The sequence below is a fragment of the Phyllostomus hastatus genome, unplaced genomic scaffold, assembly GCF_019186645.2.
Source record: "Phyllostomus hastatus isolate PE091 unplaced genomic scaffold, TTU_PhHast_1.1 phas_contig_148, whole genome shotgun sequence".
Classification (NCBI taxonomy): domain Eukaryota; kingdom Metazoa; phylum Chordata; class Mammalia; order Chiroptera; family Phyllostomidae; genus Phyllostomus; species Phyllostomus hastatus.
The window spans coordinates 23516256-23531893 of NW_025333607.1; the positions used below are offsets into that span (position 1 = coordinate 23516256).

Consider the following 15638-nt stretch of genomic DNA (forward strand, 5'->3'; position numbering starts at 1 on the left):
CCGGGTGCTCCCGGCAGAGCCCGCTGCGCCGGCTGCGGGTGCTGGTCTCCCGGCGAGGAAGAGCGCGGGGCTGGGGGGCTGAGGGGAGGCAGCGCCTGTGTCTCTCGGGGGACCTGACGGCAGCTTCACTAACCGCCGCGCTTATCCGTGGGCGGCCCTGCTGGAGGCGGGACGACACTGTCAGTCAGAGCGTCGGCTCCCTCAGTCCCGGCTCCCCGGGCCTCTGCCCCCAGTGGGTGGACTCGGGTTCGAGCCGGGGGCTCCGTGTGCCCGCGAGGGCGCAGGACACGTGGTCTCGGCGCCGTCCTCCCCAACAGCGCTCTGCCTCGGGCCCTCGTCTGTGACCCGGGAATGAGCCCAAACTGACCCCCAGGATCGGCGTGAGGCCCGCACCGCAACTCACACCGACCCTCTGTCCAGGCCGTGACAGCGGCCAACTCCTGTGTCCGCTGGTGCGGCGACCAGTGACCGCAGAGTCCAGGCGGGTGACCGACGTCCTGTAAAAGGGGGAGGGGAGGGAGGCGGCGTCCCCCGGCCAGGGGACAGTGCGGCCCGTGCAGCGCAGCGTGCAGAGTTGGGGGCCGTCACGCGGCCCCGGTTCCCCCCCGTCCTCCTCCTCACTGTCCCGTAAACGGCCCTCTCAGAGGGGGCGCCTGCCAGCGCGCATCTCTGCCGTGTGTGGGAAGCGTGCCCCTCGGGCCTAACTGCGCCAGGGCTCTGAGCCCGCGTCCCCTTACCGGTCTGGCACGGGGGCTGGCCAGCGAGCGTGACAGCGAGACCCGCAGCTCTGCACTCTGCGCCCGCAGCCAGCGAGGCCCCCAGACAGTCTGGGAGGCGGCCGTCTCTGCGTCTCTGCGTCTCTGCGTCTGCAGGGCCGGGGTGGGGGCGGGGGGGACACGCTGGGAGTGTGGCCCTGGGCAGCTCAGGGCTCTGCCTTCGCAGCTGCATCCCCGATGGCGCGGGACGGCCACCCGTTGGGGTGGGTCTGGCGGGCAGCGGCCGAGCAGACGCAGGGAGGATCGGCCGCGGCGGTGGGGCTCCCAGACGGAGCCGGGGCGGCAGGGGCCCCGCCGTCTGCCCCCAGCTCCCCAGGGCGGCCGACGGAGCGGTTAGTGCTTCCCGGGCTCCTGGCTGGTTCCGGGCTGTTGAAGCAGCCGGGGACGGGTGTTCTGGCTGAGGCCGAGGGTGTCGGACACCACCCGTCTGCAGGAGGGCCGGACCGAGGGAGCCTCGTGGGGGTGCTGCAGGGAGGGCTCTGCTCTGCGTGCGGAGTCTGACCCCGGGCGGGGGTGGGGCGGGGGCACAGGGCCCGAGCAGCCCCGTCCGCAGGCCTCGGCCCTGGAGCTGGGGGAGCCGCCCCTGGCCGTGAGCACCCGCACGTGTGGCCCTGCGCCCAGGCCTGGGAGCCCCGAAAGGGGGCCCACGGGCTCCCTGAGGGCGGCGGCTCCCGGCCGGCCGGGGCGCAGTGTGCACACAGAGGCCCCCCCCCGGCCCCCCCCACCCCCGCCTCACGCCGCCCGGGCTGCACACCCAGGGCCTCCACCCTCAGCCGAGGGGCCAAGCCCAGGCCTCTCTCTCTGGCTCAGTTCCTCGTGGGCAAAACGGAGGTAAGCACAGCACCTGCCTCCGAGGGCTGGCGAGGAACGGGAAGAATTAGTACGCGCAGATCACCTAGAACCGCAAGAGTTACCTAGTAATTACGGTGATTATCAGCGCTGTTATCACCACCACCACCCTGATTCCCGCCCGAGGCGAGCTGCTCCGGAGAGAAGGCCGGCCGGGGCGGGGGTGGGGGGGGGGGCGGGAGCCACTCCGGCTGCAGGGACGCGGCTGCGGGAGGGGAGGTTTGCTGGAGCCGGGCTTCGAAGGGGGCGTCGGGTTTCCTCGGCCGAGGACGCGGGGACAGACGTGAAGATGCACAGGGGACAGACAGACGGACAGACCACCTCGGTCGCCGGAGCCCATCCCTGACGTCAGGAGGAACCGTCTCCGACTTTCGGTAGGAGAGCGGCCAAGTCGCCGGTGCCGTTTGGAAGGTCTTCCCGGCCGACGACGTGTAGCAGCTGAGGGTGTGGGCTCCGGACCCCCAGGGCTGGGGCGGGCTCCCCGCTGAGCGGCCGGAGCCGACAGGCCGCGCTGTGGGCAGCGGCTGCAGCCGCAGAGGGTCGTCTCTGGGCCCTGGAACGGTCCAAGGCGGGTGCTTCTTCCCGGCAGGTGCCCCCCCTCCACGGGGCAGTCAAGGACGAGGCTTCTCAGGCCTGGCCACCCCCGGGAGAGCACCCCCGGGAGAGCACCCCCGGGAGAGCTGGTGGGGGGGCAGAGAGTCTGTGGAGGAGGAGACGGGCTGGCGGGCCATCCGACCCCGGCCGGCGGCAGCCTGCCTCCCCCTGCCCCCCCTTCCTCCGGGGAGTCGGTCCAGCACCCTCAGCTGCGTCCCGGCTCGGCTCCCCGCCGTCCAGCAGGACCCTCTGGGCGGTGCAGACGTTCCCGTCGGTGCTGCCGGCCTCAGCCACGGAGAGCTGGCGGGAGGGCGGCGGAGCGGCTGAGGGTGCTGATGTGCCGACAGCGGAAGCCAAAAGAGCCGCCCGGCTGGCGGCGCCGGTGCGGGGCAGCCGCCGCACAGGAGGAGGGCGGCTGGGTCCAGGTCACGGCCGTGTGGGAACGGGTGTGACTGGGAACATGTGACGCCGCCGCGCCCCGCTCTCCCGACCCGTGCAGTGGGCACGACAGCGGCACCTGCCTGACGACGTAGGCTGGGGGCGCCGCCCCGGGCAAGCGCCGAGGGGCTGGCACGTGGCCGGCACCTCCGAGGGCGGCGGTCCAGGGAGACACCCGTCCCGCCCCACCCCCGAACGCTGCCTCGGCTCAGCCGAGCCGGCACCGGTCCTTCGCCGACTGCACAGCACAGACGTCCCCTGACGCCGTCACCCCTCCCTGCCGGCTCCACCCCCTTCCCTTCTCCGCCGATGCAGAGGTTGCCCATGACCTCCAGTGTGCAAGGGTCCTAGTCCCTGGCGTGTTCTCCACGGGAAACTTCTCGCCCGGGCCTCTGCCTCCCGAGGTGCCCGGCGGGGCTGGCGGAGCAGAGGTCACGTCTGAGCGGCCCCAGACGCAGCCTGCGCCCCGCCGGCCACACCCACATGCACACCCGCGTGGGCCCGCCCGGCCGCCCCGCTGGCATGCCGCGGGCAGGGGGCCTCCTGACATTTGCTGCTTCCGGTCTCCCACGTCTCCCTACGGACACAGCTGCGCATTCCCTCGCCTTCTCCCCCGTCGGCCAGGCCGGGCCCGGCAGCCTCCCGGCCAGAGACGGCCAAGGAGGGCCCTGGCTGACGGGGCGTGGGTCTGGCAGCAGGCTGCGGGGGGCTCGCGCCAGGGTCCCCGTGGCCCCGAGCCAGCCCCACAGTGTCCCCGCGGGACCGCCCTGCACCTTTTTCACATCAGCCTCCAGATCTGGAGGAGGACACCCTCAATGCCTTAAGAGCTGGTGACAGGGGTTAAGGGTTCTCTCTGTCACCCGTCCCCCTGCCCCACGGGTGTCCCCGGAGGCGTCAAGGGCTTCCTTGGCCAGCAGGGGCAGTTCCTGGCCAGCCGGCCCGTCTCCCTGTCCCCTCGTCCCCTCGCTGCGGGGCTGCTCGCTGCGGGTTTGAGGGGCGGGAGGACACGCGCACACACAGGTGTCCTCACACGCGTCTCCCGGCGGGGCCGGCGGGACCCGCAGCCGGGCAGTCCCGCCCCGGCCGCTCCCGACGAGGCCTCTGCTTCCTTCCAGGGACCTGAACCACAACGAGCTGCGCCAGTTCCCCGTCGCCGTGCGCACGCTGGGCAGGCTGCAGGAGCTGTGAGTGCCTCTGCCGCCCGCGCCCCGCACCCTGCGCCGGGGGCCGCACCCTGCGCCGGGGGGCCGGGGCGGCTGGGGGTGGGGCGGGGTGGGAGCAGGAGCACAGGGGCACCGACTGGGGAGGGGGCAGCCAGAGAGAGACCGAGGGCGACCCGAGGGGCCCGGGCCTCAGGCAGGGTCTCCACGCCGACGGCCACCTGGACGGCAGTGGCGCCTTCACGCTGCCCCGCCACCTGGTCCGAGATGCATGCCGGACCGGCGGGTCGGAGGGGACCCCTGGAGGTCCCCTGTCTCCCGTAGGCTGAGTTCTGCTCAGTGCCAGGCAGGCAAGGAGGGTGAAGTCCCGACCACTGAGAGGAGAGTGTGGGCGTGGAGGGGACGGGAGAGGCTGACACACTCGAGCAGAGACCGGGGTGTCAGGGGCTGGAGGATTCGTGCCTCCTCCTTGTCTGTCCATCTGCTTATGTCCCTGTGACTCTGGAGGGACAGCTGCTTGGGGACAGGGCCTCTGTCCCCTACACGTGCGAACCCCGGCGTCAGCTCCACGCCGACACAGCCGGCCCAGGTGGTGGCATTGGCCGGAGGCCCAGGGTCAGCGACAGCTGGGGGCCCAGGGGGACCGAGAGCGAGGGGAGGTGACCCAGAGGCCCCGGCGAAGCTGGAATCGCCGCGGAGACGGGGGTGGCTGCCCCGTCGGGGTTCTGTGCTGCGTGGCCCAGCACTCACTGGTTTTGTGTCATTTTTTCCTGAGCACGTGTTTTGGAAGGTCCTCCCTAGCTAACCAGACACAAGCTCCTGCCTCAGGGCCCCGGGCATCCGCCCGGGTCTGCACGGCCCTGTGTTGTGTCCAGCCTGTCCACACCCCTCCCTCTGCCTGTCCTCCTGCCCCGCCCCCTCCTCTGTGCTTTGGTTTCCTGGCCTCCAGGCCAGGCCGGCGTCCCTCTGGGGCCCAGCCCTGCCCGGGTCCCCTGGAAGTCCTGTTTTCTCCACCTTGGTCTCCTCTTCCCACACACCCTCCGCGTCCCCCCAGGGACCCTCCAGGGGGTGACAGTGAGTGACAGTGGTGGTGCTGATGGACAGGACCCCCCCAGCTGAACTGCTCTGGGGCCTCCTCAGGCCCCACCCCCACGCCTGTCAGGGAGGTGGGTGGGGGGCGGTGTTGGATGGATGAAGAAAAGTCCCAAGCAGACTTGGACCTGGGTCTCCCCGCGGGTGGCCCTGCCTTTGGTCTCCGGCCTTTCTGGGGGGCGGTCCGCCAGCTCCCTGGAGCCCGCGTGTCCCCCTGAGGTCACAGGCGTCCCTGCCCCCTCCCCCGCCCCCGCTGACCCCGCTGTCTTCCAGGGGCTTCCACAACAACAACATCCGGGCCATCCCGGAGAAGGCCTTCGTGGGGAACCCGCTGCTGCAGGCGATGTGAGTCCCGGCTGCTCCGGCGGCGTCTGCGGGCGGGGGCCGGGGGGCCGCGCGAGGGGGCGCCCTTCACGGGCTCCGTGGTTGGGGGAGACAGCGGAGAGCGGCCGCGGTCCCGGCGGAAGGATCGCTGAGCTCGGTGCCTGGGCCCTTCCAGCCACTTCTACGACAACCCGATCCAGTCCGTGGGGAGGTCGGCGTTCCAGGACCTGCCGAAGCTGCACACGCTGTGCGTAGTAGCCCCAGCCGGGACCCCCCCCCCCCCACCCCCGGGCTCAGACCCCAGAGGCGCACCGGCCTCCCCTTGCTCCGGCCCTTCCCCGATGTGGGGACTGCACAGCCTCCCTGCCCCCGCGGCTTCTTCCCTTCTCTGTCGTGGGTGGGCGGGGCCTGTCCCCGGGCAGGGCCGTGGACCGGCCTCTGCAGGTAGCCGCACCGGGAGCACCTGCGCAAAACTCCGGGGCCAGGCTGCGGTTCTCCAGGTTCTCCAGCGCCCGGGCCGCACCGCTCGCTTCCTCCCTCCCGCTCCACGTCCGTTCCCAGCCCAGGCCCCGCCCCTTCGGGGAAGCCCCGCCCCTTCTGGGAAGCACCGCCCCTTCGTGGAAGCACCGCCCACGGTGACCCCCAGCCTCACTGCAGCGTCTGTAAAGCACGCGCTTCCCTTGGGTGTCCCGTGTCGCCCTTCGCCCCGCCCTGAGCGCAGGCTGTAAGGACGTCACACGGCCGGGCCCTGGGCCCCTGAGCCGCAGGCCCTGCTCGGGCAGCAGCCCGGGACTCTGCCCCGCCCCCGCCCCGGGCCTGAAGCCCCCTCTCCCAGTGCGGGTCCCTGGGCTTCGCGTCTCCTCAAGGTGGGGGTGGGGGGAGCTTCCCGTCTGGAGCAGCTTCAGAAAGGGGTGCTGAGGAAACCCCGGAAGGCAAGAGTTTCGGGGAGCCCCTGTCTGGGGCTCTGAGCAGCAAACCCCGCAGCCCGAGCTTTCTCGGAAGCACCGGGCTGTCACCGTCCAAACAGGGCCGGAGCCCGAGCGCGGCTGGCTGTGGGGCCGGCGGGGAGGAGGACACTCCCCCCGCGGGGTGTGGAGGTCTCTGCGGGGAGAGCCCCCCGCCCCCCAGGCCGGGCGCCGGTAGACCCCGCCCTCAGGCTGTGGCTGCTTCCAGGTCCCTGAACGGAGCCACGGACCTCCAGGAGTTCCCGGACCTCAAAGGCACCACCAGCCTGGAGGCCCTGTGAGTGGCTCTCCGGCCGCCCCGCCCCCGGCCCGGGCTCCGCCCACCTGGGTGTCCTTGGTCTTGCTAGCCCCTACCTGGCCGCCTCCTGCTGGGGGCTCCAGAGGTCGCCTGGCTGGGCCCCCAGGTCCCGGCGGGCTCTGGATGGGGCTCTGGATGGGGCACTACTGCGGGCAGGGCGGGGGGCAGGTGGTTCAGGGTGAGTGACTGCAGGGCCCCTCCCCCAGCCGTGCGTGCCTGAGGCCTTGCAGCAGGGAGGGGGTGAGAGGCTGCCTCCTTGGCCTTCTGAAGCTGAGTGTCAGCCTGAACTTTCTCACTCACCCCTGGGGGGGCAGGGGGCGGGGCTTAGCAGACCCTGAGACCGTTTGAGACAATGAATGGGACAAGTTCGGGGTCCCCTGTCCCACCCTTCCCCACCCACGTCGCCCAGCCCACCCACGGCACAGTGGGAGAGACGCTCCCTGTGCCTCTGTTGTCCCCTGAGACTCCCTGGCATCCAGAAAATGTCCTCCAAGGATGACCTTGGCTTTGGTCTTTCCTGGGACACCCTGTCCCTGCACCAGGCTGCTCTCCAACCTGCCCCTCCCCGGGCAGCCCCTGCCCTCCCCTTCCTTCCCGTCCTCTCTCCCCTGCAGCACGGGGGTGGGGGACACTGGCACTCGGTTCCCAGGGCCCCACCACCTACTTTCCTCCCTGTCCCTGTCTCCTTCCCCCGCAGGACCCTGACCCGCGCCGGCGTCCGGCTGCTCCCGCCCGGGATGTGCCAGCAGCTGCCCAGGCTCCGCATCCTGTGAGTGTCCCCCGCGCCCCGGCTCAGCCCCCTGCAGCCCCGCCTCACGCCCCTGGTGCCCCTGGGCTGCAGAGGCCCCTCCTGGTCAGGGAGGGGTCCCGGAGTGACGTGCGTCGGCAGCCACGTCCCCGCAGGGCCCGCCCGGCCTCAGCTGCCTGACCCGGCTGCTCCCCTGGCCCCGCGTCACGCCGGCCCCCACCCCCTCCCCCAGGGAACTGTCTCATAACCGCATCGAGGAGCTGCCCAGCCTGCACAGGTGCCAGAAGCTGGAGGAGATGTGAGTGGGGCCGGGGGCGGGCGTGAGCAGATTCCAGATGGTCTGTGGGGAGGGCTCTGCGTGCCGACCTTCCCTGAGGTGGGGGCGGGGGCTGGCCCGAGGCCTGGGCAGCAGCTGACCGGCCAGGAGCCGGTGCCCGGGGAGCCTGCAGGAGGCTCCCTGAGGGTCGAGAGCAACAGGGCAGTGAGGGACCAGAGCACATCGGCCCGGAGAGCTGGACCCGGGAAGGGCCTGCCTTCAGAGCACACTGTCACTTCCCCCAGCCACACGTGCGCTCTCGCGTGTGCACGCCGTCCGTGCAATGTGTGTGCGCGCACACACACACACACACACACACGCTGGGGGCCTGGGTTCCGACCTGACAGGGAACAGAGTCACGTGAAAGATTCTCTCTGAAGCAGCCACCCGGCCCCTGCTCTCCAGCTGGCAGGGCCTCCTGGGTCTGTCCCAGGTCTCCGCGGGGCGATCGGTGCCTTTGGGGGCCCGGGCAGGGTGTCAGGGCCTGTCGAGGTACCCCTGCAGGTGCCGAGGCCCCAGCCTCTCAGTCCACTGAGCTCTGCCGGGGCCAGTCACCGGCCGTGCGAGGGCTGGGCAGGGAGGGGCTCTGGTGCTGGACCTGGGTCTGGAGGACCCACAGGGTGAGGTCGCTGGGCGGGGCGCCAGGCCCGATGGGAGCCCTGGGAACGGACTCTCTCTTGGGCCACAGGGCCAGCACTGTGGCTTTGTCTGCTGACCCACTTACCCAGAGCAACCGATCCCTTTGATGCCGGCGGCTGCCTTGGGCTAGGCCCTCACTCTCTGCGCCAGGAGGAGTGGGGGCTGTCCTTTCTCTGCCCAGTGTGTTTGGGGGGGGGGCTCGTCCTGGAGTGCAGCCAGGGTTGGAGCCCCCAGTCACCAGCCTGTCTTGACGCCTTAGCGGCCTCCAGCACAACCGCATCTGGGAGGTTGGAGCCGACACCTTCCGCCAGCTGAGCTCCCTGCGGGCCCTGTGAGTACCCGTGCACGGGGGGCGGGGGGGCGTCTGGGGGGAGGCTCAGGGCTACTGCTCTCGTGACGTGCACACAGGTCCCTGCACACAGGTCCCTGCACACACAGCCGCAGCACACACACAGCAGGCCAGGTGCCCCCTCCCCCTCCCAGCTTCTCCCTCCCAGACAGCTTCTCCAGCCGCATCCCCGGCGGGTCCCCCAGGGGCTGTGTGGCTCTGAGGTCGGGCTGCCATGGCCCGTTTTGGGGGCCACGGCCAGCCGGGAGCCAGGCTGCAGGTGCCTTCGCCTGCAGGGGCAGCTCAGACAGGGTGAGCCCAGGAGAACTGGGGGAGGGGCAGGGAGTCCTCCACGGTCCCGTCCCTCCGCTCACACCCTCTCCGCCCGCCCGCAGGGACCTGAGCTGGAACGCCATCCGGTCCATCCACCCAGAGGCCTTCTCGACCCTGCGCTCCCTGGTCAAGCTGTGAGTGCCCCCGTGTCCCCGTCCTGGGTGCTGCCGGCCGGTGGGGGACAGCAGGACCCACGCTAGAGCGGGCACCGGTGCGGGTGCCTGACCACAGGTCCCGGGGCCGAGGGCTCCAGCCTCATCAGGCACGGACCGGCCGTTTGACCGGCTGCGAGCCTGTTCCCAGAGAGCAGCGCCCCCTGCAGGCTGTGGGGTGCTCTGCGGCATTTTGGGAGCCTGGGCCTCCCTGTGCCCCAGCCTGCCCCGCCCCTGCCCGGTGCTGACGGCCCGAGCCCCTCCCCGCACCGGAGGGTGGAGGCAGAAGGGGAGCCAGGGCCCCAGCGTGGGCATCCCCACGGAGCGCTGCCATTCTGCGGGCGGGGGAGCCACGGGCCTCGGGGTTAGGTAGGACACGGCAGGTGGCGCATCGCGCTGGCCACCTCGCTGGCGGTGAAGTCGGAGCTGGAAGGGCCGCTGATGCACAGCCGCCCGCTGAGGAGAGGGCCCGATCTGCACCAGGGGAGCTGCCGGCCGGCTGCCTGTCCAGAAGGCGCGCCCCCCCCCCGTGCCCCCAGGGGGCCCCTTCTGGTTCTCACTGAGACCCCTCCGGGGCTAGCCCCGGCTCCGCCTCAGGGGCCCACCGTGCCCACACCCACAGTCCCTCTTGTCCGGCGCTCCCCAGGCCTGGGCTGCAGGGCTCCCCTCCCCCCTCCCTCCCTCTGGGACTGGGGCACGACACAGCTGGCCTCACCTCTGGCTGCAGAGGGAACAGACCAGCAGCCGGCCAGCTGTGTCCAGGCCCAGCTCTGGGCTCCAGTGTCGTCAGAGAGGCAGGGGTGGGGCAGGGCCTCCTGGATGGGACTCCCGCCTGGCACAAGAGCAGCAGCCGAGGGGCCCGGTCACCCCCGAGGTGGGATGACCCCTGGTGGACAGTCAGCGCCCACGTTTGATGAGCGCATGAGCGAGCGAGCGAGTGCGTGGTGCCCGGCGCCTCTGCTGGCCGCCCTCCCCACCCAGCACCCAGAGCTGCCCTCCCGGCCTGTGACCGTCGGCCCTTCGCTCCTCCCCTCCGGCCACACCCTCAGCGTGGCCCTGGCCCCGCAGTCCCCCGACGGCCAGCAACCCTGACCGCCCACTGTCCTAGGGACCTGAGAGACAACCAGCTGACCGCACTGCCCCTGGCCGGGCTGGGGGGCCTGGTGCACCTCAAACTCAAAGGGAACCCAGCTCTGTCTCAGGCCTTCTCCAAGGACAGTTTCCCCAAACTGAGGTGAGGGCCTGGCTTTCCCCCACCCCCAAGGGAGGTCTGCCCCGGGGCAGCTGAGAGGCCGTGAGGGACACGCGGAGGCCACCAGCAATGCCTGGTGTCCAGGCTGAGCAGAGGCCTCACCCCTCCCCTTCCTGCCCCACCCCCACCCCCACAGCATTCCCCGTCCCAGCCCCAGGCCCAGGGACCCCATGAGGACGGAAGACGATGGGAAGGCCCCCACACCTCCCTGCCCCTCGCCCCCTCCCTGCATTTGAGCTGCCCCTGGGCCCCCGGAGCCAGGGCAGAACGAGGCTGCTGAGCAGAACCCCGGGTGCATCACCCATCCGGCACTAATGGCACCCAGGGTCCCCTCACAGGGCACCCATCCAACTCAATGTGCCAGGGTGGGGGGGCCAGGGGCAGGCCCCCCTGAACGCAAGCACAGAGGTCACCAGGAGAATCCTGTCTCCTTCAGTTTAAAGGAGAGGTGTTCGCTGGGAGGGGACCAGAGCCCCTCGGTGCTGTGTGACCTTGGGGGGCCACCCCCCACTCTGTGCCTGCTGAGGGCAGCAAGTCCATGGCCCCAACTCCATTCTCCGGACTGAAATGTGCCCAGACCTTGCAAGGCTGGAGCCAGGCTGCTGACCCTCTAGCACTGTGCCAGGAAGCCACCTGCAGGGCGTGGGGGCACTCTGGGGTCGGAGGGCAGGCGCTGGGTGTGGGGAGCCTGGGATGAGGCCCCAAGTGTTCCTGACACAGCCGCATCCCTCCCCGCCCCGCAGGGTCCTGGAGGCGCCACACGCCTACCAGTGCTGCGCCTACGGTGGCCTCTGCGCGGGCCTCTTTAAGGCCCCCGGGCCGCGGGAGGCGGACGGCGTCCACCCAGAGGATGAGGAGGCTCCCAAGAGTCCCCTGGGACTTCTCGCGGGACAAGCCGAGAGCCACTGTGAGTGACGGAGACCTGGGAGGCGCAGGCGGGATCTGTGGGGAAGGGCGGGCAGGCCGGGGGCCTGGGGACACAGAGAGGGGACTCAGGGAGGGGCCGTCTCTCCGAGGCCGCATGGCAGCAGTGTGCCCGCCGGAGACACCGGTGATGGAGGCATGCCGTTAGTGTTCCCAAAGCCCCTCATCCCGCACCCCTGCCTCCCTGCCCGGTGGCACCGTCCCCTGCCCACACGGCCTCCCCGCAGCCCTCCAGCTGCAGGGCATGCTCGGGAACTCGCCTATTTCTCCCGAGGAGGAGGCTTGAATTAGGTCGATTAAGTTCAACCTGCTTCCAGAAAAAGTCCCCACCTCGGTCCTGCAGTCCAAAAGAACAGCACAGGGAGGACACTGTCTGCCTCGTCCTGCCCCACCAGCCAGCCCCGAGAGTCTCAGCGGGACCCTTCTGCGGCCACTGGGTGCCCGAGGGCCTCTCTGAGAAGGGGACCCCAGCCGAGGCCGTCGGGGCCAGATGGGTCCCCATTTCTGGAAGATTTGGGCAGAAGGCAAAAAGGTGGGGGCAGGCAGCCAAGGGGGACCTGAGAGACCACCTCCTGAAGGTGTCTCAGGTGAGGACAGGGACCAGCCCCCGGCTCCAGTGACAGGCAGAGTTCTGTGTTCCTGTCCGAGCTCCAACCCTCCCCGCCCCCAACACGGAGAAGTGAGCAGAAAGATGAAAGCTAAGTGTGCAGGAGAGCGTCTCCCAGCGATGCAGGCAGATCTGGGCTCTAAACCCGACGGACTGACCGCCAGCAGCCGGGCGCCTTGGACAGGTCCCCCAGCGGGGCTGAGCCTCGGTCTCCGGCTCCGTGAAGTGAGACCCGCCTCACACACCCTCTGGGCGGGTCAGACACCACAGGTGGCGCCCAGGGTCCACCTCTCCGGCCGCCGCCGCGCTCCCGAGATCTGTGCCAGCTGGTGCAGGGGGGCAGCATGTGGACAGGTGACGGGGGGCTCCGGGAGCCCCCCACCATGTGCTAAGGCCCCCCCCCTGAGGAGGGTGAGCGCCAGGCAGAAGGCCCGGCAGCTGGGCTGTCCCCGGGACGTCCGGGCGTCAGGCGCTGGAAGGAGCCATGGAAACTCTTCTTGCTCGAGGTGAAACTTTCCGCTAGGCCTGGGTCTGCGGGGACCTCAGGGCGGGGGAGCCAGGGTGGGGCTCCGCTTCCTGTGGCACAGCCGGGGCTGCCGCTGGCTGGGGCCGGCCCGGGTTCCTCCGCGCCGGGAGAGCGGTTACTCAGCCCCTTGGCTGGGACACCCAGCCGCAGACAGACGGACTCCGCGGTGTGTTTCATTCATGCACTTGGACTTCAGAGTGCAGCCGGGCTCCGCTCCGGAGAGCAGGCGCTGGCGGGAGGAAAGGTGGGGAGAGAAGGAAATGCCAGGACCGGGCACACGGCAGCCTGGGCCGCCCGGAGTCTGGGCTGCAGCCGCTCCACGGCTGCCCGCCTCCTGGACCGCTCCCAGGGCAGACTTGAACCCTCTGGGTGGGGCGGAAGGGTCTGCACAGGAAACCGTGGGAGCCAGACATGGGGACCAGTGCCACTGTCACCTGTTCGTCGTCCCCTGTAGACAGAGGAAGGGCCCGGGGCACTGGCTCTCAAACCTGCACACGGAGCGGGAGTTTCACCTGCATAAACGTTTCAGATTGTTTCAAAATCCTTACACAATCTGTGGACCCTGAGATGTCCGTCCCTTCCCTCCTCCGGCCCCGCTCTGCTGGAGTCAGCCGGCCACCATTTAGGAAACATTGTAACAGAGAATAAGAAAAAAGTCCACTGGTATCCAACACAGTGCAGACCTTCTTTAGCAATGTGTTTGCCTTTCTAGTCCTGTTTTCTCCCGCTGACCGACAGCTCAGAACCCTACTGGAAGGGTGGGCGGGACGGCGGGGTCCGGTGTCTGGGTCAGCGTGGACCTGCCCTTTCTCCCGCTAGGGGCGGCCTGCATCCGCGTCTCTGGCGAAAGGGGCCCTAGCTCCTGCTTCTGTAAAGCTCCCCCACACCCCCCGCATCGGCCCTCCCTGGGCAAGCGTCCCGTCCAGCCCCGGCCTCTGCGGTCAGACACGCCTGGGCGTGGAGTCGGCCCTGCCGCTCGCCGGCTCACCGGCCGAGGCCGGGGCCAGCCACCTCCCTTCCACGAGCCCGGGTTTCCTGTCTGTGCGACGATGCCCCAGGGGGCCGGCCCACGAGCCGTGAGGGTGCTCCCTGTCTGCGCCCATAAGCTGCTGGAGATCCGGCCCCGTCGGGTCCACTGTGCCCGCACCGGGCACGCAGCGGACACTGGGCTCCGCGTGGGGACCTCCTCGCGCCGCTGGCTGGACCGGCCGAACCGTGGGACTCACGTGTGTCACCGGGAACGGCGACTTCTCCCCGGGAACCTGAGGGCCGCCTCCTGCAGGCCGGCGTCTGTCCTGCATCATCTGCCCTCCTGGGGGACACAGAGCAGGAGGGCGGCTCCTTCGTGCCTGACAGGCCGTCAGCGTTCTGTTCTGTTTAAAGATTTTATTTATTTTTAAGGAGGGAGAAAGAGAGGGAGAGAAACATCAGTCAGTTGTTGCCTCTCCCACGTGCCCACCTGGGGACCTGGCCTGTAACCCCGGCATGTGCCCCGACTGGGAATCGAACCAGCGACCTTTCGGTTTACGCGATGACGCCTAGCCCACTGAGCCACGGGGGTCAGGCTCCTTTAGCGTTCTGAGGACAGTCCTTGTGTTCCCACTCACCGTCCGTCCCAGCAGCCGGACTGCCTCACACCCGTGGCCTCCGCTCACTGTCCCCGGGGTCTCCTCCTCTGGACACACTCTGGCTCACTTCTCCATCTTAAGAAGACGTTCTTCTCACTGTATTTCTTTCCCGTGATCACTTGTACCCCTCCCCCAGCAACCCCCACACTCTTCTCCACCCCCGTGAGTCCTCGTTCCTTTTTGCTCCGCCCCTCCGCCCTCTGAGGTCCCCGCACCCCAGCTGTCGGAAGCGGTCCTCTGCAGTGCGCAGGGTTTCCAGCGGGACCGGGAGTGACAGTGCCAGGCTGGCCCTGGGGTCACCAGCTCCTGTCCTCAAGGCTGCGTGCAACCCCCCCCCCAAATGCAGGCAGCACCCGCACACCCTCTCGCCTGGACAGGGCGCAGAGCCGGGTCACAGAAGGGCAGGTCTCCGCGAAGAGCCCAGGACGCGGAGCGCCCAGCACGGGTCGCAAGGGGCAGACCCTGAGCTCGGGGGCCTGGAGGGGCTGTGCTGGGCGGGGTGAGGCGGGTGACTCCGTAAAGGTAAAGGGTGGGCATTCGGAGCCCCGGGCCCAAGCCGCTTTCCGGTCTTCCCGCCAGATGACCTGGACCTGGACGAGCTCCAGCTGGAGGCGGAGGACAGGAGGCCGCAGCCCAGCGTCCAGTGCAGCCCCGTTCCAGGTGGGCGGGGCCTCGGGGCGGGGCGGGGCGGGGAGGCGGGGCCAGCCGGGTGTGCGTGTGGCCGTGTGCGCGGGCGCTCTCCGCGTCCAGAGCCCACCTCCCGGGGAGCGCAGCCTCCTCCGTGACTCCTGGGCAGGAGGGGTGCGGGGGGAGGCCGAAGAAACCCTTCCAGATCCACCAATCAGAGGCCTCGCATCCCGGAAGAGCTGCCCCCCCCCATTGAAGAGAGAAGCATTGCTCAGGGGGAGTGTGGGCGGCTCCTGACCACTCCCCCAGCCTGAGACCCGCGGAGAGACCCCGGAGGGGGCGGGACTCTGCGGGGTCACCTTCCCCGCCCCCTGGGCCCCTCCATTCAGGCCCAGAGTGTCTCCCAGCGCCCCAGGGTGGGACACCCCGGCGCCCCCAGGGAACTACCTGGGGCGCGGCCAGCCCTTACCGCCTCGGAAGCTCCTCTAGAGTTTAACCTAAACCCGTCTTCCGTAAAGAAAGAGGGAAAATATTCTCCCCTCGGTGCAAATCACCCTTGGGTGCACCAGGCAGTGCCCAGGCCAGGGCAGCAGCTGCTCGGCGTGAGCCAGGAGCAGGGGGCAGCGGGCTTCTCTGTGTCACCCGCGCCCGTGCCCCACGGTCCCGCCCCTCTGTGGCTCTGGCCCCTCTGCGCTTCTCACCGCCCCCTCCCCCAAGGCTGAAGTCGCGCCTGCCCACACCTGCCCTCGGCGCCCGCGACTGCCGCGCGCCCCCTAGTGGCTGCCCGGGCAGGCGCGCGCCGACGCAGCGCAGGAAGCTGGCGCTGTTTTTTCCCCACCTGGACAGAAACTTCAGCTCTGAAAACCGAGAGTCAGCAGGTGAAAGAGGACGTTTCAAGGACAAAGTCCAACTTGAACTTGCTTTAACATGGCTCGTACAAATGGCCAAGTAGATCGTGTATTTAGAGGAATATGAGGGGCGTGGTGAACAGTACCTAACAACATTTTAACTTTAAAAGAATAAAAGCTATACACAGCAAAGCCCCAGTGGAGTTTAAAACTC

The 15638-nt window shown here is 69.7% G+C and overlaps 1 protein-coding gene across 4 annotated transcripts in view; it reads left to right on the forward strand.

Annotated features, from left to right (window-relative positions):
- Positions 1 to 15638, forward strand: part of LGR6 (leucine rich repeat containing G protein-coupled receptor 6) — a 65265-nt gene that overhangs the window by 45001 nt on the left and 4626 nt on the right. For 2 of the 4 annotated variants that reach the window (XM_045860848.1, XM_045860877.1), the window contains 11 exons: positions 3773 to 3841; positions 5183 to 5254; positions 5409 to 5480; positions 6407 to 6475; positions 7194 to 7265; positions 7477 to 7542; positions 8459 to 8530; positions 8923 to 8994; positions 10121 to 10246; positions 11008 to 11171; positions 14529 to 14609. In XM_045860848.1, coding sequence (XP_045716804.1) covers positions 3773 to 3841; positions 5183 to 5254; positions 5409 to 5480; positions 6407 to 6475; positions 7194 to 7265; positions 7477 to 7542; positions 8459 to 8530; positions 8923 to 8994; positions 10121 to 10246; positions 11008 to 11171; positions 14529 to 14609 — 935 coding nt within the window. The remainder of the gene's footprint in view (positions 1 to 3772; positions 3842 to 5182; positions 5255 to 5408; positions 5481 to 6406; positions 6476 to 7193; positions 7266 to 7476; positions 7543 to 8458; positions 8531 to 8922; positions 8995 to 10120; positions 10247 to 11007; positions 11172 to 14528; positions 14610 to 15638) is intronic. The other 2 variants (XM_045860868.1, XM_045860858.1) reach the window with 2 other exon arrangements.